Genomic DNA, 22,624 nt, shown 5'->3' on the forward strand with positions numbered 1-22,624 from the left:
TTAAAAATCTAGGGTTTAATTCCCCGAAAAGCCCGGAAAAAAGGTAATATTACGGGTGCACCCGATTTTCGGCACCGGATATATAGTTAATCCGGTGCCTAAATAGGTTACGATAAAATCTACGTATAGGAAATAGCTTCCTTTTACTCAAGCTAATTTATAAACTATATCTGGCTATAACTGCGTAACTGCACGCACTTAGTGAGCCCATCACAATCCCTGTGAGAAGAAGGATGTGAAACTTTTCCAGTCAAATCAACTTTCCAAATTTATCGACAATCCAACAGGGACAGACCCGGGGATCCGCTGGGTGTTTGGCGTGTTGTTATTGTAGCAGGAATATTACCTATTACTTTGTCTGTTGTTATTATGCGCAGGGAATTAGAAAGAAGGAAAAAAACACTAATGATGGCAATAGCTGTGATAATGATGACGATGCCAAAGAGGCAGCACGAGCCAAAAAAGAGATACCTCGGAAGGCCTGTATGAACACAACAGAGCAAAAATGCTGTGGCATCTTTTTTTCACCCTTTCCATATTTTCCAACGAATACAATGCTTTCAACTCTTCTCCTGGAATTTGATGTGAGACAACAGCGGCTGTGTTCGGATACACCATGACGCATCGAGGATCATCGGCGGATCAGCCACCACATCAGGGACCCCAAGCCACTTGGCCGTTGGGGCCAACGTTGGTGCTACTTTTTGAAGCTACCCACGGGTAAACTGGGCGAAGCTACAGGTAAAAAAAAAAGGCCTGGGCCAAGGAGGGAAAGGGGGGCCGCGTCTTGGAGAGTGGAGGAACCACTTTGCTATTATGGCCGGGCTTGTCTCCGTATTCGTGTACGTATGTGTAGAAAAAAAAGGCAGCAGAGAATCGTGGGCTCTTTTTGTCGCATACTGGGAGTTACCTGGGACAAAGGGCAAAGCTAAAAATCCCATTGCTGGCAAATGACAGGAATAGCGTCGACATCCCGAGCGTTTCACCCGAACAACCCTGGGGCCATCATACCCTAGACTGCATTATAGATCAAAGGTGGGAACCTGGGTATTCCGTACACAGTGGGCAAGTGAGTTCGTGCCCACGGCGGGGAGGGGAATATGGACCAGTAGGGAGCGCCGGAGAACTTGAGGCCTCTTTTGATTAAACCCGGTAGTAGTGAATTTGTGTGGGATTTGTAGGGCGCATCATGTTGCAATCTTCTGCATCACGGCCAGTGCCAATCGTTTATGCGCGGGAAAGGCTGCGGAATATGCGCACGACCAAGGGCTTAAATTATGTACAGTGTACCTTATGTACGCCAAAATGTAGATAGGTACCAATGTACGCATAAAATTATTACATAGTACATGGTTCGGCGTGACTTGGTGTAATCATCACATGTCTCAATGTATAATTTATTCAGGTCCCTACCGTTGTGCGAAGGCTTGTGACCCGTGAGTCTTCTTCTTATTTAACAAAGACACGGGCTCTCAATTCTTCAAAAAAGATTGACGCTCCTTGGTCCTGACTTGCAAAATCGCTCATGCCCACTGGTGGTTTGGTGCAGTCGAGATCATTAAAAATCTGTACGACTCGCAAGAGAACCTGGACCCCCCTTTGCTATTGCATTAGTCGGGTAACACCTTCAGCAGCAGCACCACCTACTACTATGCCATGTACCTGCTTAAGTGTTCGCGACCGCGTACAGTAGGTAGATGCAGGCCCCTGGACCGACCCGACTTTCAAAGGATCGCCAAGTGCTCGCGTCGGTCAGATCATCAATCTCCTTGAGCCAATCCAATGGCGAGGAACGATTTACAGCAGGTTTTTCTCATTTGGTGTGCCGTGTTTTGTGTGACGTAGAATCGGTAATTGAACTTTACCATTGCACAAAAGGAGCGTTCGTTCCTGTGTGCAGCAGAGAAACGCCGTCGGGGCACAAGGAAGGGGAAAAAAAAAAAAAAGGCAGTCTCGGAAATTTGCTGCTCTCTTGCTTACGGAAACCTTCCGTCTCGGGGTCTAGCGGCATTCTAATATCAAGCAGACGGTATATGGGGCGTCTATGCTGTTTTTCCGCCATCATATGTCAGAAAAAGATGCTTATATTTCCAGCAGATGAGTCCCATGAGGGGGGAACAAAATTGTCCAGCTCCAATAATCCCGCGTCTTGAATGCATAAAACAATGTTATTCAAGAAACACAGAGTAGACGTGAGAACTAGAACCAAATCGGCATTCTGCTATGTAAGCGGGATTCACAATGCCGATAAGAGCGGTACCGGCAGGGCCCGAAGGCGGGGAGATAACCGATCGCGAATTATCGCGAGCCCGCAGCTATTTTATCGGATTCTCACCGACTGAGGGCGAGAAAACAACAATCTTTTTGGAGGGGAACTTTTGAGGACAATTGTAGCACTTGTCGTACTTGTGCCTGAAATTCTTCAGGAAGTTTGTTTCAACACATTGAGACAATATACAACATGTCTGCCAAGCTGCCTTCAGAAGCCGCGGTGGCCGCAGAGACGGCACCCTTGCTCGGTGCCAGCACCTCCGAGAACGGCATCACTGCAAAGCCGAATGGGAACAATGGCACCTTTCAGGAACCACAGCAGTCTGGCGAGCCGGCCACGGCGAGCAGTGAGAATGTGGCCGAGGGTGGCAGTCGGGATACCCAAGATCACAGTGGACCAAAGATCAAGGTCAACATGGCTACACTGCTCCCGGCTCTTGCTATTGGTGTAAGCAACCCCCCACGGAACACCCAGAGGTTTTTACCAATCCGGAACGAAATGCTAAATCCCCAATGCTCTAGATTCTACTTGTAGCCATGGATCAGACGTTGGTGGTGGCAACTTATGGAAAGATTGGGTCTGATTTGGACGCCCTGAACAGCACCAGCTGGATTGCCACATCGTGAGTATAATCCATGCGCTTTCTTGGTAAACACTGCACTAATTTTTGATACCTTTAGGTATTTCTTGACACTCACTACATTTCAGCCTCTATACGGAAAGTTGAGCGATATATTTGGACGCAAGGAGTGCCTTTTATTCTCCTACTCAGTCTTTGGCCTGGGCTGTCTCGGCTGTGGTCTTTCCAAAGATATTATTCAGCTATGTGTCTCTAGGGGAGTTGCTGGGATGGGAGGAGGAGGAATGAACGCAATTGTGTCGATTCTCATGACTGATTTGGTATCCTTGAGAGATCGAGGAGTATGGGTAAGTGAATTTTGGTGTTATTTCTTTCCTTTCTGGGTTGTCTCATGAGCAAACATTTCTAGAATGTGATGCTATGAGAGCAGACTTGGAAGAACGGCTCAGAGGAGCTATTCCAAAGTCATTTACCTAGTATGCACCTGAAAAGACAATTGCTGACATGTGGTGTTGTAGCAAGGCTATATCAATGTCGTCTTTGCGGCCGGCATCGCCAGCGGTGCGCCCCTGGGCGGCTTCATTGCCGACACGATTGGTTGGCGATGGGCCTTTATCGGCCAGTTCCCCATTGCCATTGTTGCCTGGCTGGCCGTTTTCCTGGTGCTCGATCTGCCCAAGACGGACCACTCGCACTGGGCCGTCAAGTTCAAAAAGATTGATTTCCCGGGCGCCATTACCCTCTCGGGCGCCGTGTTCCTGCTGGCCTTTGGTCTGGACAATGGTAGCAACGAGGGCTGGGGCGAGCTGAGCACCATCATCCCGTTGGCGCTCGCCCCGGTCCTTTTCGCGGCTTTCATTCTCATCGAGAACAAGTGGGCGTCTAATCCCTTTGCACCTGGCCACGTGATTCTGGATCCTCCAGTGCTGGCCGCCTACGGCGCAAACTTCTTTGGACTTGCTGCGCAGATGGGAGCCTGGTTCTTTGTGGCTCTCTTTTACCAGGGCGCCCTGGCACTTACAGCGTCCGAGTCTGGCCTCATGTTCCTGCCGGGCACCGTCTCGGGTCTCATTGGCTCACTGGGAGGCGGCTTGATCATGAGACGTACCGGCAAGTACTACTGGCTGACTCTCATTGGCTACGGCATCTTGTGCCTGAGTCTGGTCCTCATTGCCCTGTTCACCGGTATTGTGTCAAAATCTCTGATTGGCGTTCTCGTGGCCATGGTGTTGCTCGCCCTCGGCGCATCCATTTCCATCACCACGACGCTCATTGCCATCATATCCAACACGGCGCCCGAGGACATGGCCGTAGCTGTCGCCTGCTCGTACCTCTTCCGATCCCTGGGTACCATTATCGGCATCAGTGTTTCCACGGCCGTGTTGCAGCAGGTTCTCAAAACCGAATTGGCGCTCCGTTTGAGCGACAGCAGCGCCGAGGAGATTGCCGAGCGCGTCAGAGAGTCTCTCGATTACATCCGGGAGCTGCCCATCGACGTGGCCAACGTGGTGCGGGACTGCTATGCTGTTGCGACTTCCTGGGCATGTCTCCCGGCCATGATCTTTATCGTCTTGTGCTTGATATCAAGTGCATTCATTCGTGAGAAGAAGCTGGATCGATAAGTTCATTGACTCGAGCGAACCTGCAGAATTAGATGGACACTTGAAGGAGCTCGGCTGTGGCAAGACACTGCACGCCTGTTGTGTGTTTCGGTTGCAATTGCCTGGAGCCCTTCGAGACAATATTGACAAAAAGACGGCTGAAAATGAAAACATTAGACCAATCTGTAAACAGCGCAATGGATGCCGCAGCTCTGCGGTTATATAACCCCCAGCCTGAATCTCGAGTGCCTTGAACACCGATGTTAATACATTTTTCCCCCCATTCTGATCTTACTCTACCTTCTCCCACATTTGAAACTCATACTGCGTGCCATTCTCTTCTTGCACACCCTCCGGCACCGTCTCGCCGGTCCATACATCCATATTCTCCTTGGAACACTTGGCCCATTTGCTATCGCCCTGAGACTCAAAGAGCCGGAGTGAGAAAAAGGCATCACACTCAAAGTCCGTGTCAATCTTGGTCAGCAGGATACGTTTGGCCTCCTTGAGCTGCAGGGCCGCCGTGTAGATTTGCGCGCCGCCAATGACAAAGACGCGACCAATGCTCCCGCCCTGCTCGTTGACGTACGCGACGGCCCGCTCCAGCGAGCTGACCCGGACGGGCTCCGTGTCCAGGTCCAGTTTCTCCACCCCTGGCGCCGCCGCTGCCTCCGGATGGGACCGGCTGATGACAATGTTCAGTCGGCCCTTGAGTGGTCTGAACCTGGGCGGTATGCTGTCCCATGTCTTGCGGCCCATGATGACTGCGTTGACAGCGGGCGGTTGTACCTATGGACGGTAATTAGCATAAACTGGGCTCTGGAGGTCGATTCTCAGGGTTCTTTGATTGCTCTCTTACGTCATGTGGTAGCCTTTTGGTGACTCTAGCGAAGTATGCCATCTCCTTCTTCAGGCCGGTCCAAGGCAGGCCACCGGCGCGGCCGATGCCCATGTTGCGCGTTGCTGCGAGGATCAGGGTCAACTCTGTGGACGCCATCTTGTGCCGGTGCTTTCGTGTAATCTTCAGGCAAGGGAACAATGCAGCCTATGGATTTGCCGAAACCTCCAACCACTGCACAAGCCAAAGGAAAACACTGGCCGCCGAAGTTATATCGAATGAATGGTGCTAGAGTGGGAAAAAAAGCTTGATTGGAGGGGCCCTCAAATGCGCTGGGCAAGGCGGTAGGTATTGCGGGGCTGTATTATGCGCTATACTCGCTGTAAAAGCCAATGACCCATGAATTGCCGTTGTCAACTCATATGAATCGTGCAACATTCACCACGTTCCATAAATTGACTGACATGTGAGATAACTACGTGCTTAGCGATATATCAATCGCATTCTATAGACTAATTCTACAGTCCCTTCTGGGAGGCCCGACTATGTGGTCATATCGACGCCAATACCTGATCGGAGCCTTCCAATTGACAGAGAGCTCATGTACATTAAGGCTGGTCGGCATTACTGTACGACGCTGTTGATATCGGCCCATTATGTCCCGAGATCCAAGGATGTTGAAGAATATGCGTGATAGACCAGCGTTGATCCGGTGACCACTTTAGCACGCCGTTTAGAAAATCCTTCATGTTCTCTGCCTCATCCTCGGGAACCCTTGTACCCATTGGCTCTAGCATTGACATCACAGATCCAAACATGGCAGCTTCATCGTCCTCACTACCAATATCCGCTACCATTTCTTCAATCGGGTACTCGACGGCCATGGGAATTCCATTAGGCCATTCTTTCAGGGGCTTGCCATCCTCGTCAAAACACATAGACCTCTTGTCCCACGACTTCCACCACTGATCGGGCAGCTTGCCTTTCATCTGCACCATCTGTTGGATGATCTCATCTTTGCTGCCTAGGATGCTGGTGAAGAGAGGATTCCCGGCTCGAAACTCAAATAGGACGCACGCAAGAGACCATGCTTCAGAGGCCGGAGTGAGCTTCGACTCGAAGATCGTCTCAGGTGCGCGGTACCTGACTGGGATTCCAATATCCCCTGGACTAGGCGGCTTGCTAAATGGAAAGCTCTCGCCAAAATCCACGAGCAAGGCATCGTGCGTGAAGTACTTCGCATCGGGCATACTAGCAGGCTCCACCACATACTCAGGTGCAGAGTTGTCCGAGGAAGACTTTGAGGCTTTGACAAGCTTCACCGTGCTCGGTGTACCAAATCTCTCGTATACTTCCGCTTCAGTCCAGTCGGTCATTGACCTTAATGACAAGAGCACATTTGATGGTGTGAGATCTGCAACACTCCTCAGTCATCTAAACGGCAAGTACAACTGGTGTATTTACCTCCATGGCATATCTCGAGAGAATGCAAGAAATGTACTGCTTCCACAACCTGACGTATGATCTTGCGAGCAATGTCGACTCGAAGTCTCCGAGCTCCTGCAGCGTAGCCATGTCCTGGAACATTATATAGTTCGTATATACTCGGTCCAGCCACTTCTGTCACTAGGCAGTCATGTTGCCCGTTGGGGCCTTGGACAACAAAATGATCGATTAAGTGACGCACGTGGCTATCCTTGGGGTGAACAGCCTGTAGTCTCGCCAGTCGCTCCAGCGTTTGAAGCTCCGTCGACAATTCTGTCTCCTCGGCTTTTAGAATCTTGAGCGCGTGATAGCCGACGTTATCACGAGCAAGCCAAGTTGTCGAGAAGCCGCCAGACCCGAGTTTGTGAAGAATCCTGTACCTTCCATCGAGAATATCCCCCAAGTGCACAGGGTGGTAGCCGCCCGGCCGATATTCTTCGATGTCTTCAAAGTTGTCGAGCCCGAGAGGAATGTACCGTCTCGCCATGGATGTGGACAGATTAGCAACCGATTGCGAATGGTTAACAGCTGAGGTTCGCAGCGGCCGTAGAGTTCCTCTTACGGTTCGTCTTAATAATGGCAAACGAGATAGCATTGTCGTGTTGAGGTGTTAGAACCAAGGCACAAGTGCGATGCAGCCTCTCTCTCATGTCCATAATGACTAATGTAAGTAGCTTCAGAAAACGAATCAGGTGCCTTGCCGCTAAGAATAATGAATCAACCCCCTCCTTTATACAGGGTGAAGATCTCATTTTCTTATCCAACCAATCAGCTGGCGCTAAAGTTGCTGTTCGCCATATCCCGCACAACTCGAGCCGCCCATGTCAGGAAAGGGATTGACAGAACCAGTGTGGCACTGATTCTTCAGTTGATTTCATGCCGGTGTATTTTATCAAAGCTAAGAGGGAATATGAGGTGCTAAATAACAAGTGCCGAATAGGCATGCAGCTCTGTTCAAAACTGGATAAGACGTGTTTAATAGCCGAGAATATTGCGATGTCAAACATTAAGCATATGTACATGTATGTGACAGGCAGCCTCCAATACTCCTTTCTCGTCCAATTCACAGTAATGAACAATTGCCGGCGGGCACTAGGCTGTTGTCAAGTCGCTTGCAGAGCCCGATACGTTAAACGGCAGGGGAACAACTTCATACCAGCGGCAATCTGCCATGTCGTCCGCTTTCAATTTGGCAAATTATTGCTGTGCCACCGGCAGTAATTCCCATGCCTGTCATTGCCATACGATGTGATGTTGTCGTAATTTGCCAGGCATTCAAAACAAAATTGGAAGTTGCAATGAGCGCCTAAGATGATTAGTTCGGTCTCCTACACCATGATTGGAAATATTATAGATGACCGGCGGCTCACCATGGCTCCTGGTGGAAGTCGGTCTTTCTATCGTTCTAGGTAGACATGTCTGCTGAGCTATCTTCTGCAAGAGCTGCCATGGCTATCCCATGGATACAGACATAACCAGCAAAACTCAGAACGACATTTGAAACCTGGAACTCGGGTGCCAATGTAGCTTCAGTGTATGTCGGGTGATGAACGAGGAGAGGGAAAGTACACCAAAGGATCTTCATACTGCGAAGGAAATCGAGACACAACGGCGCGAGGGGAATAGAGAGGAAGAAGATAATCAACCTACACGTCATATGATCGCTAAGGAGTGTTAGTATAATTCGCCACGGCGACAGGGATACGTCAACATACCATCCTTCGTTCTTCTCGATATGCCACTTGCACGAGGGACACGGTTTGGTAGTACTTCTGACGAGCCTCTCTCCGGCATTTTCCTGCTGCTTCCTGATCGCCGCTTCTCTGTTCCTTTGCTCTGCTTCCTGCCTCGCGGCCTCACGCTCCGCCTGTCGCCGAGCCTCTTCAGCTACTTCTCTACTCTCCCTTTGGCGGCGTTCTTCCGCCGCTAATTGCTCTGCCCGATGCATCTCCTCTTCGTCGTCGACCAAGCTCTGGGCAAAGCGGCGATCGGCTTCTTCCTGCTCTTGCTTCAGCGCTGCCTCCCGCCGGTTCTGGTTTTCGGCTTCTTCGTTGAGAATTTCCAGGTGGCTGCGAAACCCGTCAGGGTTCGCCCGCATTTCATCGTATTCCTCGCAGCCAAGGCCGTCGTGCCACTTCACTCGGTGGCGGAAACAAAATACGTAATTACAGCCGCCGCATTGCACTATGGGATTCATGGAGGCATTAGCCTGCACTTGCCCGAAGCCGCAACCCGTTGGACACCAAACGAAACCCGGTATTGCGTTGGCTGTCTCCTGGACTGACAAGGCCTGGTACCTGTTTCTTGTCAATTGATGTTCTCTTAACTGTGTAGACTTGGATACTACTTTGCAAATGTTTCTTCATCAGCCTGTCTCTCCACGTCGTGATAATCCATCAGGCCATGGCACTCGGGGCAGTGAATTTGATTCCATATCTTTGACCCAAACTGCGTCTTAATGGAGGTGGCAATGCAGCTGTAGCACGTTTGTGGTATGTGCTCACATTGGTTTGAGATTGATAAGACTGGGAATGCCGTTATAGGTTTGGTCTCGACACAGACATTGCACTCTTGTAAAGGACCACTTCTTCCAATATCAGTGTCTCGTTTCTGGGGGAATCCCGGTCCGTATGGTCGAGGCGTCGGTGGCCGGGGCGTCGGTGGTCTGAGGTCCGGTGCAGTATCTGAGCTTGCCGCAGTGAAGAGATATCTGTCGGTTTCTTGCATTTCGAATGGATTCGTGGCAGACGGTCCCGGCCCAGCACCAATGAGCCACCATTGATCTTCTGTTAGGCGTGCGGCCGAAAGGTTCGAGTTCCTGTCGCGCTGGTTGTCTTCTTCTATTGCACGGGCTCTGACAAGTTGGTCGAACTTGGCAGACAGGGCCTCAATCTCTCGGTTTTGTTCGTCCCGTTCTACAGCACAGGCGACTGACAGCTCGTTGAACTTGGTCAGCAGATTCCGAATATCGTTGCGATGGTCGTCTTGTTCTGCAGCCAGAGCGCGTTCAACTTCATCAAGCCGAGCCTCAACGGTTCTCTTCTCGGCTTGGACTTGCTCATACGCCAGATCCGGCTTCCGCTGTTTTTTGAGAAGCTTCATCGGGAGCCGGAACGATGGTGGAAGGATAGTTTCGGCGTGTTCAGCGGTGCATAGCGGTTCTCTCACGTTGACGAAGGTGAAGTAGGCTCTGATACACAACTACAGACGTCACATCCGAAGGCAGTGGCGCTGAGTAGGCATTCGGATGTATATGCACATATGGTCGAAGCGCTCTAACCTATCAGCCTCTGAACCCCGACGTGGGAGGGCACTACAAGAAAGGTGTCTGATATTTGCCAATATTTTATTCTAGATTCTTACGTATGATTGCGTCAGTGCTGTTTCTGGAAGTGTGTTGTCTGCCCGACTAGACCATTATGTGGTAACAGGGCACATTCCATAGGCCATTCTGTGTCAGGATATAGGCGCTGCACTGTGTCAACACTGTCATGCAGCATGCTGCCTGTAGTGTTAGGATGGGAGCGATCGTGCAGCGTGCCCACAGCAGGGCGCGCACATATGTCACCTGCATCTTCACTAGGGGCAGAAAATTAATTCCTCTGTTTTTTTTCTTCTTCTCTTAGTCTCTGTCAGTTTGTGGTAGTTATTAACCTGATCTATTACATACGTAGCTATAATAGACGTTCCAGTGGACTTATAATTGACGCTATAGGGAGACCTGTAGAATGATAGCTGTCCCAACTCATGTTTTCTATAGATGACTTACCGTGAGCAGAAGGCTTGAATGCTCAGAGAATCTTGGTATACTAAAGAAGACTTGTCAGCCGCCACAGACCCCCGCAGGAATAGGCATTCCGTCATTTTAGATCATATAAACTATATCGTACATGTCTTCGTCTTTTATTCACTTGGTTCCGAAATAGAGAACTGCACTACACCTTTCATCACGGAGACAGCCTCTCCTTCGCAGCTGTCTTGGGAAACCCTCTCTTCAACGCAACGTTGGGCATTGCATCTTCCGTGGATTCCAATATATTATGCTTTCGACTGCTTTGATGCCTCAAAAGTCCCCAGAAGTTATGTTTCCAATTAAATTGGTCTTTCATCTTGAGAACAGGAACGTAAACACTACTTAAAAAAAAAAAACCATCCCTCTCGACTAGACCTGATGGTTACTTTTTCATCGCATTGTTGGCGTGGCTGCATATGGGTGCATATGGGTGCATATGGGTGCATTCAATAGTACAGGGATCTGGGCTCCATATGCCGAATCAGAGTTGAGCTAGTAGGAATGCGTTACTTATACCCGCAACCAGTAGAGCTATACCGGGCGTGAGATTTTGAAAGTGCAATTTGCTTCCCATACTGGCCGGGCGGTTGAGGCAGGGAACAGCGGAATCTCGGTGAGACGATAACAAGGAGTACATAGCACGTCTCAGGCAGGAACGAATCATAGCGAGACACGACTATGTTAGATTCTTCTGGGCGCAGTTGTCCAGGCCTCAGTCCCGACTCTGGCATTCAATTTTCTGAGCAGAATTTCCCGTGCGAGGCTGAATGGTGCTTAAAGTACCCTTTGGTACTATACTGTGCGCGATTTCGCTTACAAGTTGGACCGAGGAAGTCGGCGACATTGCGACGAGACTTCATGCGCGCCATGTCCCCCATATTGGGGTGGGTAGTCACACGATAGCCGCCAGGAAGCAACAGGCTGCCCGTGCTTCACTTTTCCGGAGTCGCGGCCCAAGAAAGGGACTAAAATGGAAATTGTGAATAAAGGAAATAGAGCCTCGGTCGCAGCCAAGCGGTATAAAGCTGCCCGAAGTCTAGAGACTTGACAGGGCGTTGAACCTATTGTGGCTCACCCAAAGGGCACTGCATCCTGTCATCGATGTGTCTGTGCTGGTTTTCCTTTATTCACTCATCTAGACCTGCTAAACAGAATAGCAACAATGAATTTGGCCAGAGACATAGAAAAGAGACTAAAAGCGGCGGTATTCTCATAAGTCATCAGCGTCATCCACAAACATCCTTGGGGGGTATGAAGGACTGCAACATATGTGACGAGACCAAGTCCTCATCCTCATTTCCCATGTGGTCAATTTTACTAGAAATAGAGCAGCTTCATCGTAACATTGAAAGTCTTGAGACCAATCTCAAACACACGCAACGGGACTTGAACGATACGAAGGACCATATTACTAGCTCGCAGCCGTGGCTCACAGATTTGACGCCGGAGGAGATTATGCACGTATGTAAGCCTCGAGGACAAACCTGCGCTTACTAACAATGCAGTTTCCCCAATGAATGATAAGGCTGTGCAAGCCAGTAAAAATGCAAAATTCGCTTCACAGCTCTGCGGAGCCTATCCGCCACTTGCCGTACTAACTCGTCCGAATAGGCTGATGGCTGATACTTCGTCTTTGCCAGGCTGAGACGCGAGGAAAAACCTACACCTTTAAAACCTCAGCATCGCCCCGAGGACCAGGAAAGCGTCCATCGCGAGCACGAGCTTCACTTTGGGTAGTCCCCCATGACCATCGCTTAGAGACAGCGAGCTTATCTGCAAGATAGATTTATATGTTGTGCCACAGCTCATGACTTGTGCGCGTCGGCCATGAGGAATATGGCTCAGCAGCTGAGCTGGAATGCTGTTCCGAGTACAGCCGAACCATGCCATCGATCATAGGTAGGGACAAACCGTGTACTTGAGCATAAAGAGCAAAGTCAGAGCCGTATTAACTCCTTCATAATAGTCATGACCTCGAAGATTCGTTCGGACTTTGCAACCACTAATTGACATGCATAACGGCGAATCATTATTACTTGGTAAAACAATAGGTAAGCAGGCGAGGCAGCAACCGCAAGACGGAGTGGACGCAACCGTAGCGTAGTATTCATTGGCAAACACTAAGCTACCTACTAAGTACTGAAATAAGGAGAGAAGAAGAAAAGTCTTGCCGCCAGCCGTCTGTGGGTAGGATTTGGGTAAGGACCCGTTGTGGCGAGTATGTGCCGAGGTCCAGTCCAAGAATTCACCCAGCAACAACAGGCAATCGAGCACCAAACCTTTGAAATAAAACACAACCCACACCTCGAAAGTTCGCCCGCATCGAATCCTGGATCCCATTTGTCAGAACTCTCCATTACATCCTGAGACTGTGAAATTTCTCGGGGATGTCGGTGATGTTTGTTGCGCCGCTCGAGAAACTGAAAGTAGGTATATATTAGTACATTTCACCGTAGACAGAAGGAAAAATCAGGAAGAAGTAGAAGAATGGGGTAAAAGATACGTGGGCCCGGAAACGTTGATAATACACGATAAATTTGGGTCACGATTCTGGGTAAGGATGGACATATGCAGGAAAGGACTGTTGCCTCGTTCTAAGAAGGACATTGCTTACTATAACACGTATTAGCATCAGATCTGTCAAAGACTCATAATTCAAGGTCAAACATACCAGTTCAGAGATGGAGTTTTCGTCCAAATCGGCAATGTTGAGCTCAGTTCCATCTTCGAGCAGGAAGGCATCCAACTTTGCGCCGTCTGAGGACTCTCCCTCACCGCGCTTCTTGCCCCAGAAAACGTAGCTGCCCCCAGAGTAGCGGGAACCGTCAATGCAGACCCATGTGGTGCCTGAGACGAACGATTGTGCGATGGTGTTGGCACATTGACCACCGTTGTGGCCCTTGGCGTCGATACGCCACGCAGTCGGGATGCCGTAGAAACCAACGCTTCCTAGGTCGTTTCCGTTGCCCCCAGGGCAACATACGCCGGGGTTCAAACCGCGACACACGCCGGAATTGCCCTTGCAGCCCTTTCCAGGAAAAAGATAGACATCGATTGCTGCAGCAGTGGCAGCGAGACCAAGGAGTATCTGGGGGATCTGCATATTGGGAATGTGAGAAAATTGGAGTTTTCAAGGTGGATTTATTAGAGTGATTGCTTTTTTGTTGGAAGAGATGAGGATGGTAGAGATTCAATTACAAAAGCGGGCAATGTTTTATATAAGAATGATTGCGAAAATCAACCACTGAGTCCTACTGCAATTTCTTCCTGGCTGTCTATTGTTTTGCTCACCTCGTATATCGTGACCGCTTTCTGCGAGTACACGAGTTGGACCTTGAGCAAGCTGAGCTCGAGTAAGCTGACTATAACAGGAAGAACCGCCCTCGTTCCACAGGCTGCTGTTCATCAAGCTAAAGATATACTGCCACCCAGCGGCCTCGCACATGATGAACTTTGTACTTGATATTGAACCGTGACATTTCCACACATAATGCAGTCCTACGGCACCAATATAGCCGCCAAACAAATTACCTATACCCGCCATTACGTGATCGTCTAGCCCAATCCCCGAAATCGCAGCCGGAACGCCTCGTTGGCATCTAATACCATGTAATCCTCGTTTACCCTCACTCGGTCGAATTGTTACCGCTCCTGAAACCGATTAATAAACCTTCTAAACGTTTTGATGCTGGCTGGCTTGGGCGATAGCCGCCGCCTATTCGCTTTACGGCTAGATCTCACATACGCATCGATCCTGTCCAATCCGTATATCATGCCCCGTGTGTTCGTGATATGCTGCATGTGCCGTCTGCGCTGAGATAATGTCCTGCGCCTCTTATTGCGGTTCGTATGTGTCATCATCCTCATTATAATGTCACCCGCCACCGCCATAAACCTCTGCCGTGCACTATTTCGTCCGCTGTCGTAACCGCTCCGGTTACCATGCCCCGTATGCGTGCGATGTTTCGGCGTGGTGCGACTCGTTCTTGATCACATCGCCCACGTTGCCGACCGCCTCATTCTCCTCTTTGTCGTCTTTGGTCTCGTCTTCCTCCTGGTTACTATGCTCTCTTAACGTTTGCTTTGATGGCCTCCTTATTGGATCATAAAAAATGGTTTCGACTCATCCTTACCCCCGCCGATCGCCTGTACCTGCTGCCGAAGTAACCATATCAACCAAAAGTCCGACAAGACCAACGACCCGAACTCCTGTGGCAGAAACCGACTGAATGCTTTATCTTGATCAGATTTGAGTATCTTCACGTGATATTATACCACGAAACTGACTACCCCATCATGGATGAAACATTGCACACGCCATACACCTACGACCCCAAAATCTCTGTTCCCCGTGCTGGCTATCCTGCCGCAATATGCATCACACTCGAATTTATTCGCGGTGTTAATTCATCGACCGTTTGTACTCCTTTTAATGAGACGATCACTATCACGGAGAAAGCCACTAGACCAGGGGCAAAATGAAATATCGCTATATAGCCCAAATTCACTCGGTCCAACGTAGGAGATGACGGTTGTCGATAAGGTCGATGAATATACGGATCTGTGAGAGTTGGGAAGCCATATTGTGGATCTAGACAGGAAACATCATGCAGCTGTCGTGGGAAGTGGTCTTGCAACCATCTAAGTACCTAGGCACCCGTGAACTCCACGGTTTACGTGCGGAAAGCCGGCGCTAAGGCCCACGGTATTTTCGGTCTCCGGGGATTTGATCCACAATCAATGACCCTTATCCGGAATCTTGTCGCTCATTATGATCATATGGGCGTGACTCTTCTCCTACATCGCTTGTAATGGAGGAATCATCAAGCGGATTAACTTTCAGTACCCGGCGCCCTGGCACCGAAGCGCCGTAATTATGGATCGTGATTTAGGAAATGTAATTATATTAGTCCCTTGCTTATGAATACTAAGGCCTCTTAGGTTTTTAAGGCATTGCAGTATATTTCTTTTAGGCTTTAGTTTAAAACTGTATTTAATAGTTTATAAACGCTGGGACATTTTTTATGCTAGGATGCTCTTTTGTTTCTTGGATCATAAGGGTTCTTTTTCGGTACTTATATATATATATATATATATCGTGGAGCTTTGTAACGAAGTCCCTATAGGCACTGCGCAGCAGTGTCGCACCGCCACTCTGGCGCCAGTGCCACATGCGGGATAAGTTAGCGCAGCGCAGCTGCACTGGATTCTTGCTTCTGCAAGAATCAGTCTACATACCTACCTAGTAATATGTGGTGTACTGACTACTCCCTGACGTTCCATTGGTAAACTGTTACACCTTTCGTAGTTCTCGCATACCGTTCGTCCTTCCTTGCGCAGGAACCCAATATCAATCCCGAACACTGCGTTTCATATATGCATGCCTCGATGTCGCTGGTTGGCAGCAGTTGTTCCCCTGGGCCGGGTGTCTGGCGGTGTTCGTAGCTTCGCAGATCAGGCTGGCAGGTTATAGAGGGCACGGCGGTTTGCGGAAAGACATATGTAATACGATTTACATCTCTGCCTCTGTGCGATTGACCAGGGCTGGAGAGCCGAGTTGGCCAACATAGTGTGGAGGGATTCGAAGCACCAGAAGTACACCAAGGATAACCAAGAAGCAGAAGCTGGCAGACAAGCCCCTTCGAGCCAACAGAGGCAGGCTATGGCAGTTGTATGATCATTGTGCATTTTGACCAGACCAATTTACTGCGCCCCATGGGGCATGCGGGGCAATACCCCTCCCTCTGTGGTCCCTGTGGATTACTGGAACCAGGATCCCAGCACAAATAGGCTTTAGGAATGGCATTTGCGATTTTTCGGACATGAATAACTACGAAGATTGAGACAAAACTTCTGCACATGACAGAGGCCGCCTCAAGCAAAGACCTGCTTCGCAGAGTGGCTCCAAACAAGGTCGAGGCCAGGAGCAACTCGCCGCACCGAGTCTCTTCAACTTCAGGCATTGTCGCCTCGCGTGATGCTCTGGCAGCTGGCTATGGCTGGAAGTACGGGGTATCGCAACCTTAACCTAGATCAATCGACAGGTTGGGTACGGGCACGTTGCTGCGCAATCTGCTCAACAGGAAACGATGATTCGATCGTGTGACAACCTCTAGCTCTCTTCGCAATGCACTACGTGTTGCCTGTTGCAGATAGCACATATAAAAAGAAATCACAGTATATACTTTGTAGGTCAGATAAAGCACCAACCTCGCAATTTCAGATTGCCTCAGGCGGGTCGCAAATCTGCCCAGTCCCATTTGTAGACTCCATACAGGGCTATGAACAAGTATACGCTCATATTCCACTACTGGACGCAGAATGCCCTGCCATCGTGTCAGCTGAAAGCAACTGGGTCAAGGTAGCCCCATCGTGCCCGTTGTCCAGAGCCGTCTGTAGCGGCGTCCGCCCGTCAAAATCTACAACGTTCAGGTCAGCGCCTTTTTCTAGCAGTAATTCAACCACTTCGACATGTCCATATCTCGAAGCTGCATGTAGTGGCGTCCGCCCGTTGAAATCCAGAACGCTCAGGTCAGCGCCATTCCCTAGCAGCAATCTGACCACTTCGATATATCCATAGCTCGAAGCTGTATGAAGCGGCGTCCGCCCCTGACAATTTATAACGGTAAGGTCAGCGCCTTTCTCCAGGAGCAGTCTGACTACATCGATATATCCATAGCTCGCAGCTGCGTGAAGAGGCATCCACCCTTCATCATCCGCAACGGTAAGGCCAGCCCCTTCCTCCAGGAGCAGTCTGACTATATCGATGTGTCCTTCGCTCGAGGCTCCAATGAGCGGTGTCCATCCGTAATTATCCCCAGTGGCGACATCAGCACCTTTCTCCAACAGCAGTCTGACTATATCGATGTGCCCTTTACTCGAAGCTGCAAGTAAAGGTGTTGCCCCGTCGTGAACCGCAGCAGCGACGTCAGCGCCCTTCTCCAGAAGCAGCCTGACCACATCTATGTGTCCCTCCTCTGAAGCTGAGTGTAGTGGTTTCCAATCTTTGTCTTCCAACAGCTGGATGACTTTTTGAAAGTTTCGGCCAGTATGGCCATCTGAACTTAGCTCGATCGACCTTTCAAGGTAGTGAATAGCCGACTCGATATCTTTGAAAGCTCCAGTTTTCTTGTATTTATCCCTTTGAATTGCTCCGAGGTCCGCAAAGTAACTCGCCCGCCCGGACTGGGCATCTGGTGCAAGCTCGGCAGCCTTTTTGTACCATTGAGAGGCGGCGTCAAAGTCTTCTTGGGCGTTTGTCGTCTGATATTTGACAGAGTATGCATATCCTAGGCTACGCATGCGAACGGCTTGGTCGGGATGGCCACGTGGTGTGAGATCAAAAGCTTCCTGGTATCGTTGAATAGCAGAATCAAAGTCTGCGAGATCTGATGTTTGGCAATATCTTTCGAGAAATTTACCTCCTAGGCCATAAAGCGGATCAGACTCGTCAGGATGGTAGTTTGTTCCTATTTCAGTAGCCTCTTTGCACCACTGGACAGCAGCATCACGGTACTTTTCCTCCTTTGTCTTACGGAATTCAGCCAAATGACAGGGCCCAGACCCGTATTGTTCAGTTAGCCAGTACGAATCGCCACATGGCGCACAGTCGAGCGCTTCCTGGTGTTGCTGGATAGCTGCCTCAAGATCTGTAACATCCCTCGTCCGTTCATATCTACTCAGCAATGCACGACCTAGCCCATTAAGTCGATTCAGTCGTTTAGGGTGGTTGCTTGGTGTTGTTATCAACGCTTCTTGTGATCTTAGGATGGCTATATCCAAACACGCCAGTTTCCCCGTTCGTTCATATTGATAAAAGAACGTACGTGCGAGACCATATAAGATGTAACTTTGGATAGGGTGGTCGCCTAAATCGCAATTAATGGCCTCTTGGTAATTTTGATTCGCCCTCTGAAGGTCACCCAAATTCCCCAGCCAGCGGTATTTGTCCAGAAATGCAACACCCAGTTGGTGGAATCGATATGCTCGATTACGCGGGGTACCAGCCGCGGCATTCTGACAGCGCGAGTCAAGGACTGCATCAAGTTCTACTTGGTATCCCGTTCTTTGGTAATCGCACATGTATCCATGTTTACCACTGCGACTGAGGTATTCTGGATCATGAGGGTCTTCGGGAGGCCAGTGGCTTGCCATACTACTCTCTGGCGCTCCATTTCGAGCGCTACTTGAGTGTTCGGTTGATGTTCCGTACAGTTGCTCGTAACGGGTGGCTGATGGTTGTCCAATCCATCTCTTGAATGGCCACATTGTGTCCAGATCACCTGTGTGTGAAGAGAAATAAGAGTTGCACACAGTGATGAGATGGCGGTCTCGACCGAATCACCTCACTAACGCAACAAGAACGGACAAAGTCAAACAAAAACGAACAGGCAGCTTCTACGACACAGCCACGTTATACTTGTTAAGCTTGTGATCGGCTATGCCAGTACGCTTGCGTAAGCGAACTTGCGTTTAAGGCATTACAGGGCTGGAATTGGCGAGGGACTAGGGTCTTTGGAGAGTGACAACACAAGCCCGGTGAAAGAAGGCGCCGAAAGTCCCTTGCAGATACTCCACACACCCAATGCCTTCCTATTGGATTTTAATATGATATGATGTGGATGTCTATTGTTCTATGTTGCTCGCCTTTTTATTTTGATAGTTGCAGACTTGTATGGGTGGTGGCCCCGGCTAACCTCTGCGAGCACCGTATTCTTACGATGAATTTTGCGGTCTCGAGCACGACGCTTCAGGTAATAAAACGATGATATAGTGAAATCAACAGATAGAAGTTTGCGTGCGAATTTAACATTTTCCCCTAATTTTCTATACAAAAATCAAAGAAAAGTACAGAAACATTCTTCTGAAACATTTCATTGTATACTTTTGTTTTATTTGTTTTTATGCTTTATTATTTCCAATTGTTGTGCGCAGTTGTGCTTGGTTGGCGTACCTGGATGCTATTGTTGGTGAACGCAACACTGGAAGGGGGTATATGGAGTGTTAGGTTCGATTCCTAATGGCACTAGTCACTGGGGTGTCCGTGAAGTTATTCTTTTCTGCTATAGCCTTGATTAGCGTGCTTGAGCACGCCCTGATGTCTCTGTTGCGATATCAACCATCGGACAATATAACTCAAACCAGATTTACCCTGGTCTCTAAAGATGACTCAAATTCTTGAATAACGCCGTTTCCAAACAACCTGCCAACTCCTATCCTTTCATAACAGTCTTTTTGCCCTACAATTTCAACGTGGCGAACATAGAGAACCTCGAATGCTGTGTGCGATCTCGAAAGATGTCCAAGCCCATATCCTCCGGGGGCCTCGGAAAGCTTGCAAACCACAAAAGCATATATGGGCGTTGCGGACTGAACGGTTTCGTCGGCTTGATAGTCCGGGTGTTCGATGGAACCCCAACCTATTATTGTGTTGCAAGAAGACTTCAGACAAACTTTTCGCCACGACAAGCGGCCTGAGTCCCGGCTACGCTCAGCCATAGTCATATACTCATGCGGAACCCTTTTTGGATACCTGTGCCCAGTCATCGTCGCTGCGATATCGGCATCTTCAAGGCTCTCGAAGTATCTGTCTATGCAGATATCCAGCTTTCTGCCTTCCAGTGGCAGAATAGCAAAACGGATATCATTGCCGAATATCTTGCCGTGTAGATCGTTACGTACGTCGCTGAATAGGCCGCTGTGTAGGTCGTCGAATAGGTTGTTGAGTTCATGTTGACCTGCTCTCTCGAATCTCGGCCGACAATTATCTGTGACTGGGACGAGAATCGGTGACAGAAACTTGCAAACAGCGGATTCTTCCGTCCTCCCAGGCCACCGGACGTGAAGACCAGTAAGAGTACCTTCTGTCATACCGGTTGTGTCTGTTTCTGGGACTGAAGCAATCGACAGCCATGACCATGTTGGGAACCCCTTTGTCCTGGTCTGTCTGTAAGGATCGGCTTGTTCCCATAACAGGCCTCGAAACCAGCCAGTCCAAAGCCCACAGATGTATGTGTGTTGCTGCTTGCCATATTTAGAAGCATAGCGAGTCAATGCGCGTCCGTACTCCCTAGCTATTCCTGCAAGCGCCACCAGGCGGTCTTCTTCGAACTTGGTTAGCTCAAGTCCTGAATACTCTTCAACAATAAACTCCCAAGAATGCAAGATCTGATATCCATACGAGTCCTTATCAAGATTTCTCAACCACCTTACATAATCGCTATCAATGCCAGTATTCTTGCTTGTATCTACCTTATATCCATCCAGAGATCTGGGTGATTCACTTTGACACTGCAAGAACATCCCCTGATTTGAAAGAGCCAGAATTCTTCGGCTTAGTCGCCATTCTTGGAACACCCACGCGCGTTTCCGGAGGTCACTGTTGATGATAGTCTTGTTGTAGTCTTCGGCCCATGTTTTGTCTATCCCGGCTTGGACGTAGAAGTGACCATTTTGATCTCCCTTTTTATCTTGATATGGTAGCCGTGTGATTCTTGGTATCTTTGACACATTCTGTTGAAAGATGCCGCCGGTATCGGATGGATATGTCACAGCGACAGTAAGCCAGGAGCGTTGATAGTAGTCAGCCATTTTGATAGATTCCCGATCCCAATCGTCTTTGTCATTTTGGATGATGCATAGGCTGTCGATCCATACGTAGCGTATTCCAAGATGACAGGCAAGTCGTCCAATATCAAGAAACAGAGCGCTTAACTTGCCACGAACGAGTAAGTGATAGCCTTGCGCTCGATTCCATGTATTGTTACGATCCTCGTAGTTATCTGTCGTCGTACTTGCTTCTCCCGTGTCTTGCACCCACCGATGGCTCAGTGCTATATATTTACCACGTTGACCTTTTGTTTCACGCAGTACCCATTGGATTGAGCTTGTCCAAGGATTTTGTTCATCGAAGAACTCGAATTCGACACACCGAGTTGGTAAAAGGACGTCGTCTGGATGAATCTTCTCGTGGCCTGAAATCGATTTGTTACACTCTTTATGGTTGAGGTGACAATCACGATGCCAATTCTGTATTGCCTGGTAATGTGATTGAGACCATGTACTTCGATCGAGCAAAAGATTTCCCATAATGTCGCCGGACTGAAGGGCTGGGGTGCCTGTCTATCGTGTTAGCCATATACCCACTAGGACTTATGGGTTCGACCCTCTTCGGTTCAGATAAATCCAGAGAACGTCAGACTATTGCGTACCTTGATCTGCTGCAACGTGAAGGCGTATCTTTGCAGGATAGTCCCATCTCGGATCAAAGATGGTTTCAACGTCTTCCTGCGCGATTAGTACATGTCCAACCCCAGCGATGATCGCAGTAATGTTGAGTGAGTTGTCGTTCATGTCTCGATATCTGGCGCCTCTCTCAACAGAAAAGTGAACCCATTGTGGTAATGCCATAAGCGGGAGACGACGAAAAATGGTTGATATGCGGTGTCTTAAAAGACTCAGGAAAGATAGTTGTTCTGCGCCATAATTTTGAAACTCATAGGACAAATAGGGAGACAAATCAGACACATGATTGATTTGGTCCACTAATAAGCTGCAGAATGAGCACCGTTCCGTCTCAGCAGCTCTGATAACTGCGAGCAAAGGATAACCTCGGGCTTGGAAGCCCTCTTCCGTGAAAGACTGGACATCGAAGCTCGAGCATCTTGAGCAAAGACTCATGATGTCAGGGACGCTTGGTGCACTGCGATTTGTTGCCTACTTGTCAAGGAAGAATGAAAACAGATCCTCACAAGAGAGACGGAAAATATTTGCATGCCCTTGAGTTACGCAAAATGTGGAATTTCGAAAGTCACAGTTTACTTTCGAGCTGTCATTTACAGCACTTGAGATTTTCTATGGACGTCTCTACTATGTATGTATCTTTGGAGCTGGGACAGGGTGTGTGGTTCTGTTGCCAGGTACTAACCTTAAATGGTCAGGTTCTCCGCGCTCTATCGCAATGTACGTACTGTGTATCTACATATGTGTTTATCCTTTTGGTGTGCCAGCGACTACAGAGCACAGCCAACTGACAGGGTGACAATGCGGGCAAGGT

At 49.1% G+C, this 22,624-nt stretch overlaps 7 protein-coding genes across 7 annotated transcripts; 1 reads left to right on the forward strand and 6 right to left on the reverse strand.

The window, feature by feature from the left end:
* Positions 1–2,461: 2,461 nt before the first annotated feature.
* Positions 2,462–4,474, forward strand: PFICI_08132 (uncharacterized protein; the record flags this gene model as incomplete). Its single annotated transcript, XM_007836713.1, has 4 exons — positions 2,462–2,719; positions 2,794–2,894; positions 2,953–3,199; positions 3,371–4,474. The coding sequence occupies 4 exons, from the start codon at positions 2,462–2,464 to the stop codon at positions 4,472–4,474; spliced, it is 1,710 nt and encodes a 569-aa protein (XP_007834904.1).
* Positions 4,475–4,744: 270 nt separating this feature from the next.
* On the reverse strand, positions 4,745–5,450 carry PFICI_08133 (uncharacterized protein; the record flags this gene model as incomplete). The annotated part of the gene is made up of 2 exons (XM_007836714.1): positions 4,745–5,242; positions 5,313–5,450. 2 exons carry the CDS (start codon positions 5,448–5,450, stop codon positions 4,745–4,747), a joined length of 636 nt encoding a protein of 211 aa, XP_007834905.1.
* A 449-nt stretch (positions 5,451–5,899) lies between these two features.
* On the reverse strand, positions 5,900–7,263 carry PFICI_08134 (uncharacterized protein; the record flags this gene model as incomplete). Its single annotated transcript, XM_007836715.1, has 2 exons — positions 5,900–6,705; positions 6,756–7,263. The coding sequence occupies 2 exons, from the start codon at positions 7,261–7,263 to the stop codon at positions 5,900–5,902; spliced, it is 1,314 nt and encodes a 437-aa protein (XP_007834906.1).
* Positions 7,264–8,181: 918 nt separating this feature from the next.
* PFICI_08135 (uncharacterized protein) lies at positions 8,182–9,878 on the reverse strand (the record flags this gene model as incomplete). The annotated part of the gene is made up of 3 exons (XM_007836716.1): positions 8,182–8,440; positions 8,492–9,073; positions 9,124–9,878. 3 exons carry the CDS (start codon positions 9,876–9,878, stop codon positions 8,182–8,184), a joined length of 1,596 nt encoding a protein of 531 aa, XP_007834907.1.
* Positions 9,879–13,179: 3,301 nt separating this feature from the next.
* PFICI_08136 (uncharacterized protein) lies at positions 13,180–13,672 on the reverse strand (the record flags this gene model as incomplete). The annotated part of the gene is made up of 2 exons (XM_007836717.1): positions 13,180–13,182; positions 13,241–13,672. 2 exons carry the CDS (start codon positions 13,670–13,672, stop codon positions 13,180–13,182), a joined length of 435 nt encoding a protein of 144 aa, XP_007834908.1.
* Positions 13,673–16,866: 3,194 nt separating this feature from the next.
* Positions 16,867–18,837, reverse strand: PFICI_08137 (uncharacterized protein; the record flags this gene model as incomplete). The annotated part of the gene is made up of 1 exon (XM_007836718.1): positions 16,867–18,837. One exon carries the CDS (start codon positions 18,835–18,837, stop codon positions 16,867–16,869), a length of 1,971 nt encoding a protein of 656 aa, XP_007834909.1.
* Positions 18,838–19,704: 867 nt separating this feature from the next.
* Positions 19,705–21,657, reverse strand: PFICI_08138 (uncharacterized protein; the record flags this gene model as incomplete). The annotated part of the gene is made up of 1 exon (XM_007836719.1): positions 19,705–21,657. The coding sequence occupies one exon, from the start codon at positions 21,655–21,657 to the stop codon at positions 19,705–19,707; it is 1,953 nt and encodes a 650-aa protein (XP_007834910.1).
* Positions 21,658–22,624: the final 967 nt, after the last annotated feature.

The sequence above is a fragment of the Pestalotiopsis fici genome (assembly GCF_000516985.1).
Source record: "Pestalotiopsis fici W106-1 unplaced genomic scaffold PFICI_Scf_5, whole genome shotgun sequence".
Lineage (NCBI taxonomy): Eukaryota > Fungi > Ascomycota > Sordariomycetes > Amphisphaeriales > Sporocadaceae > Pestalotiopsis > Pestalotiopsis fici.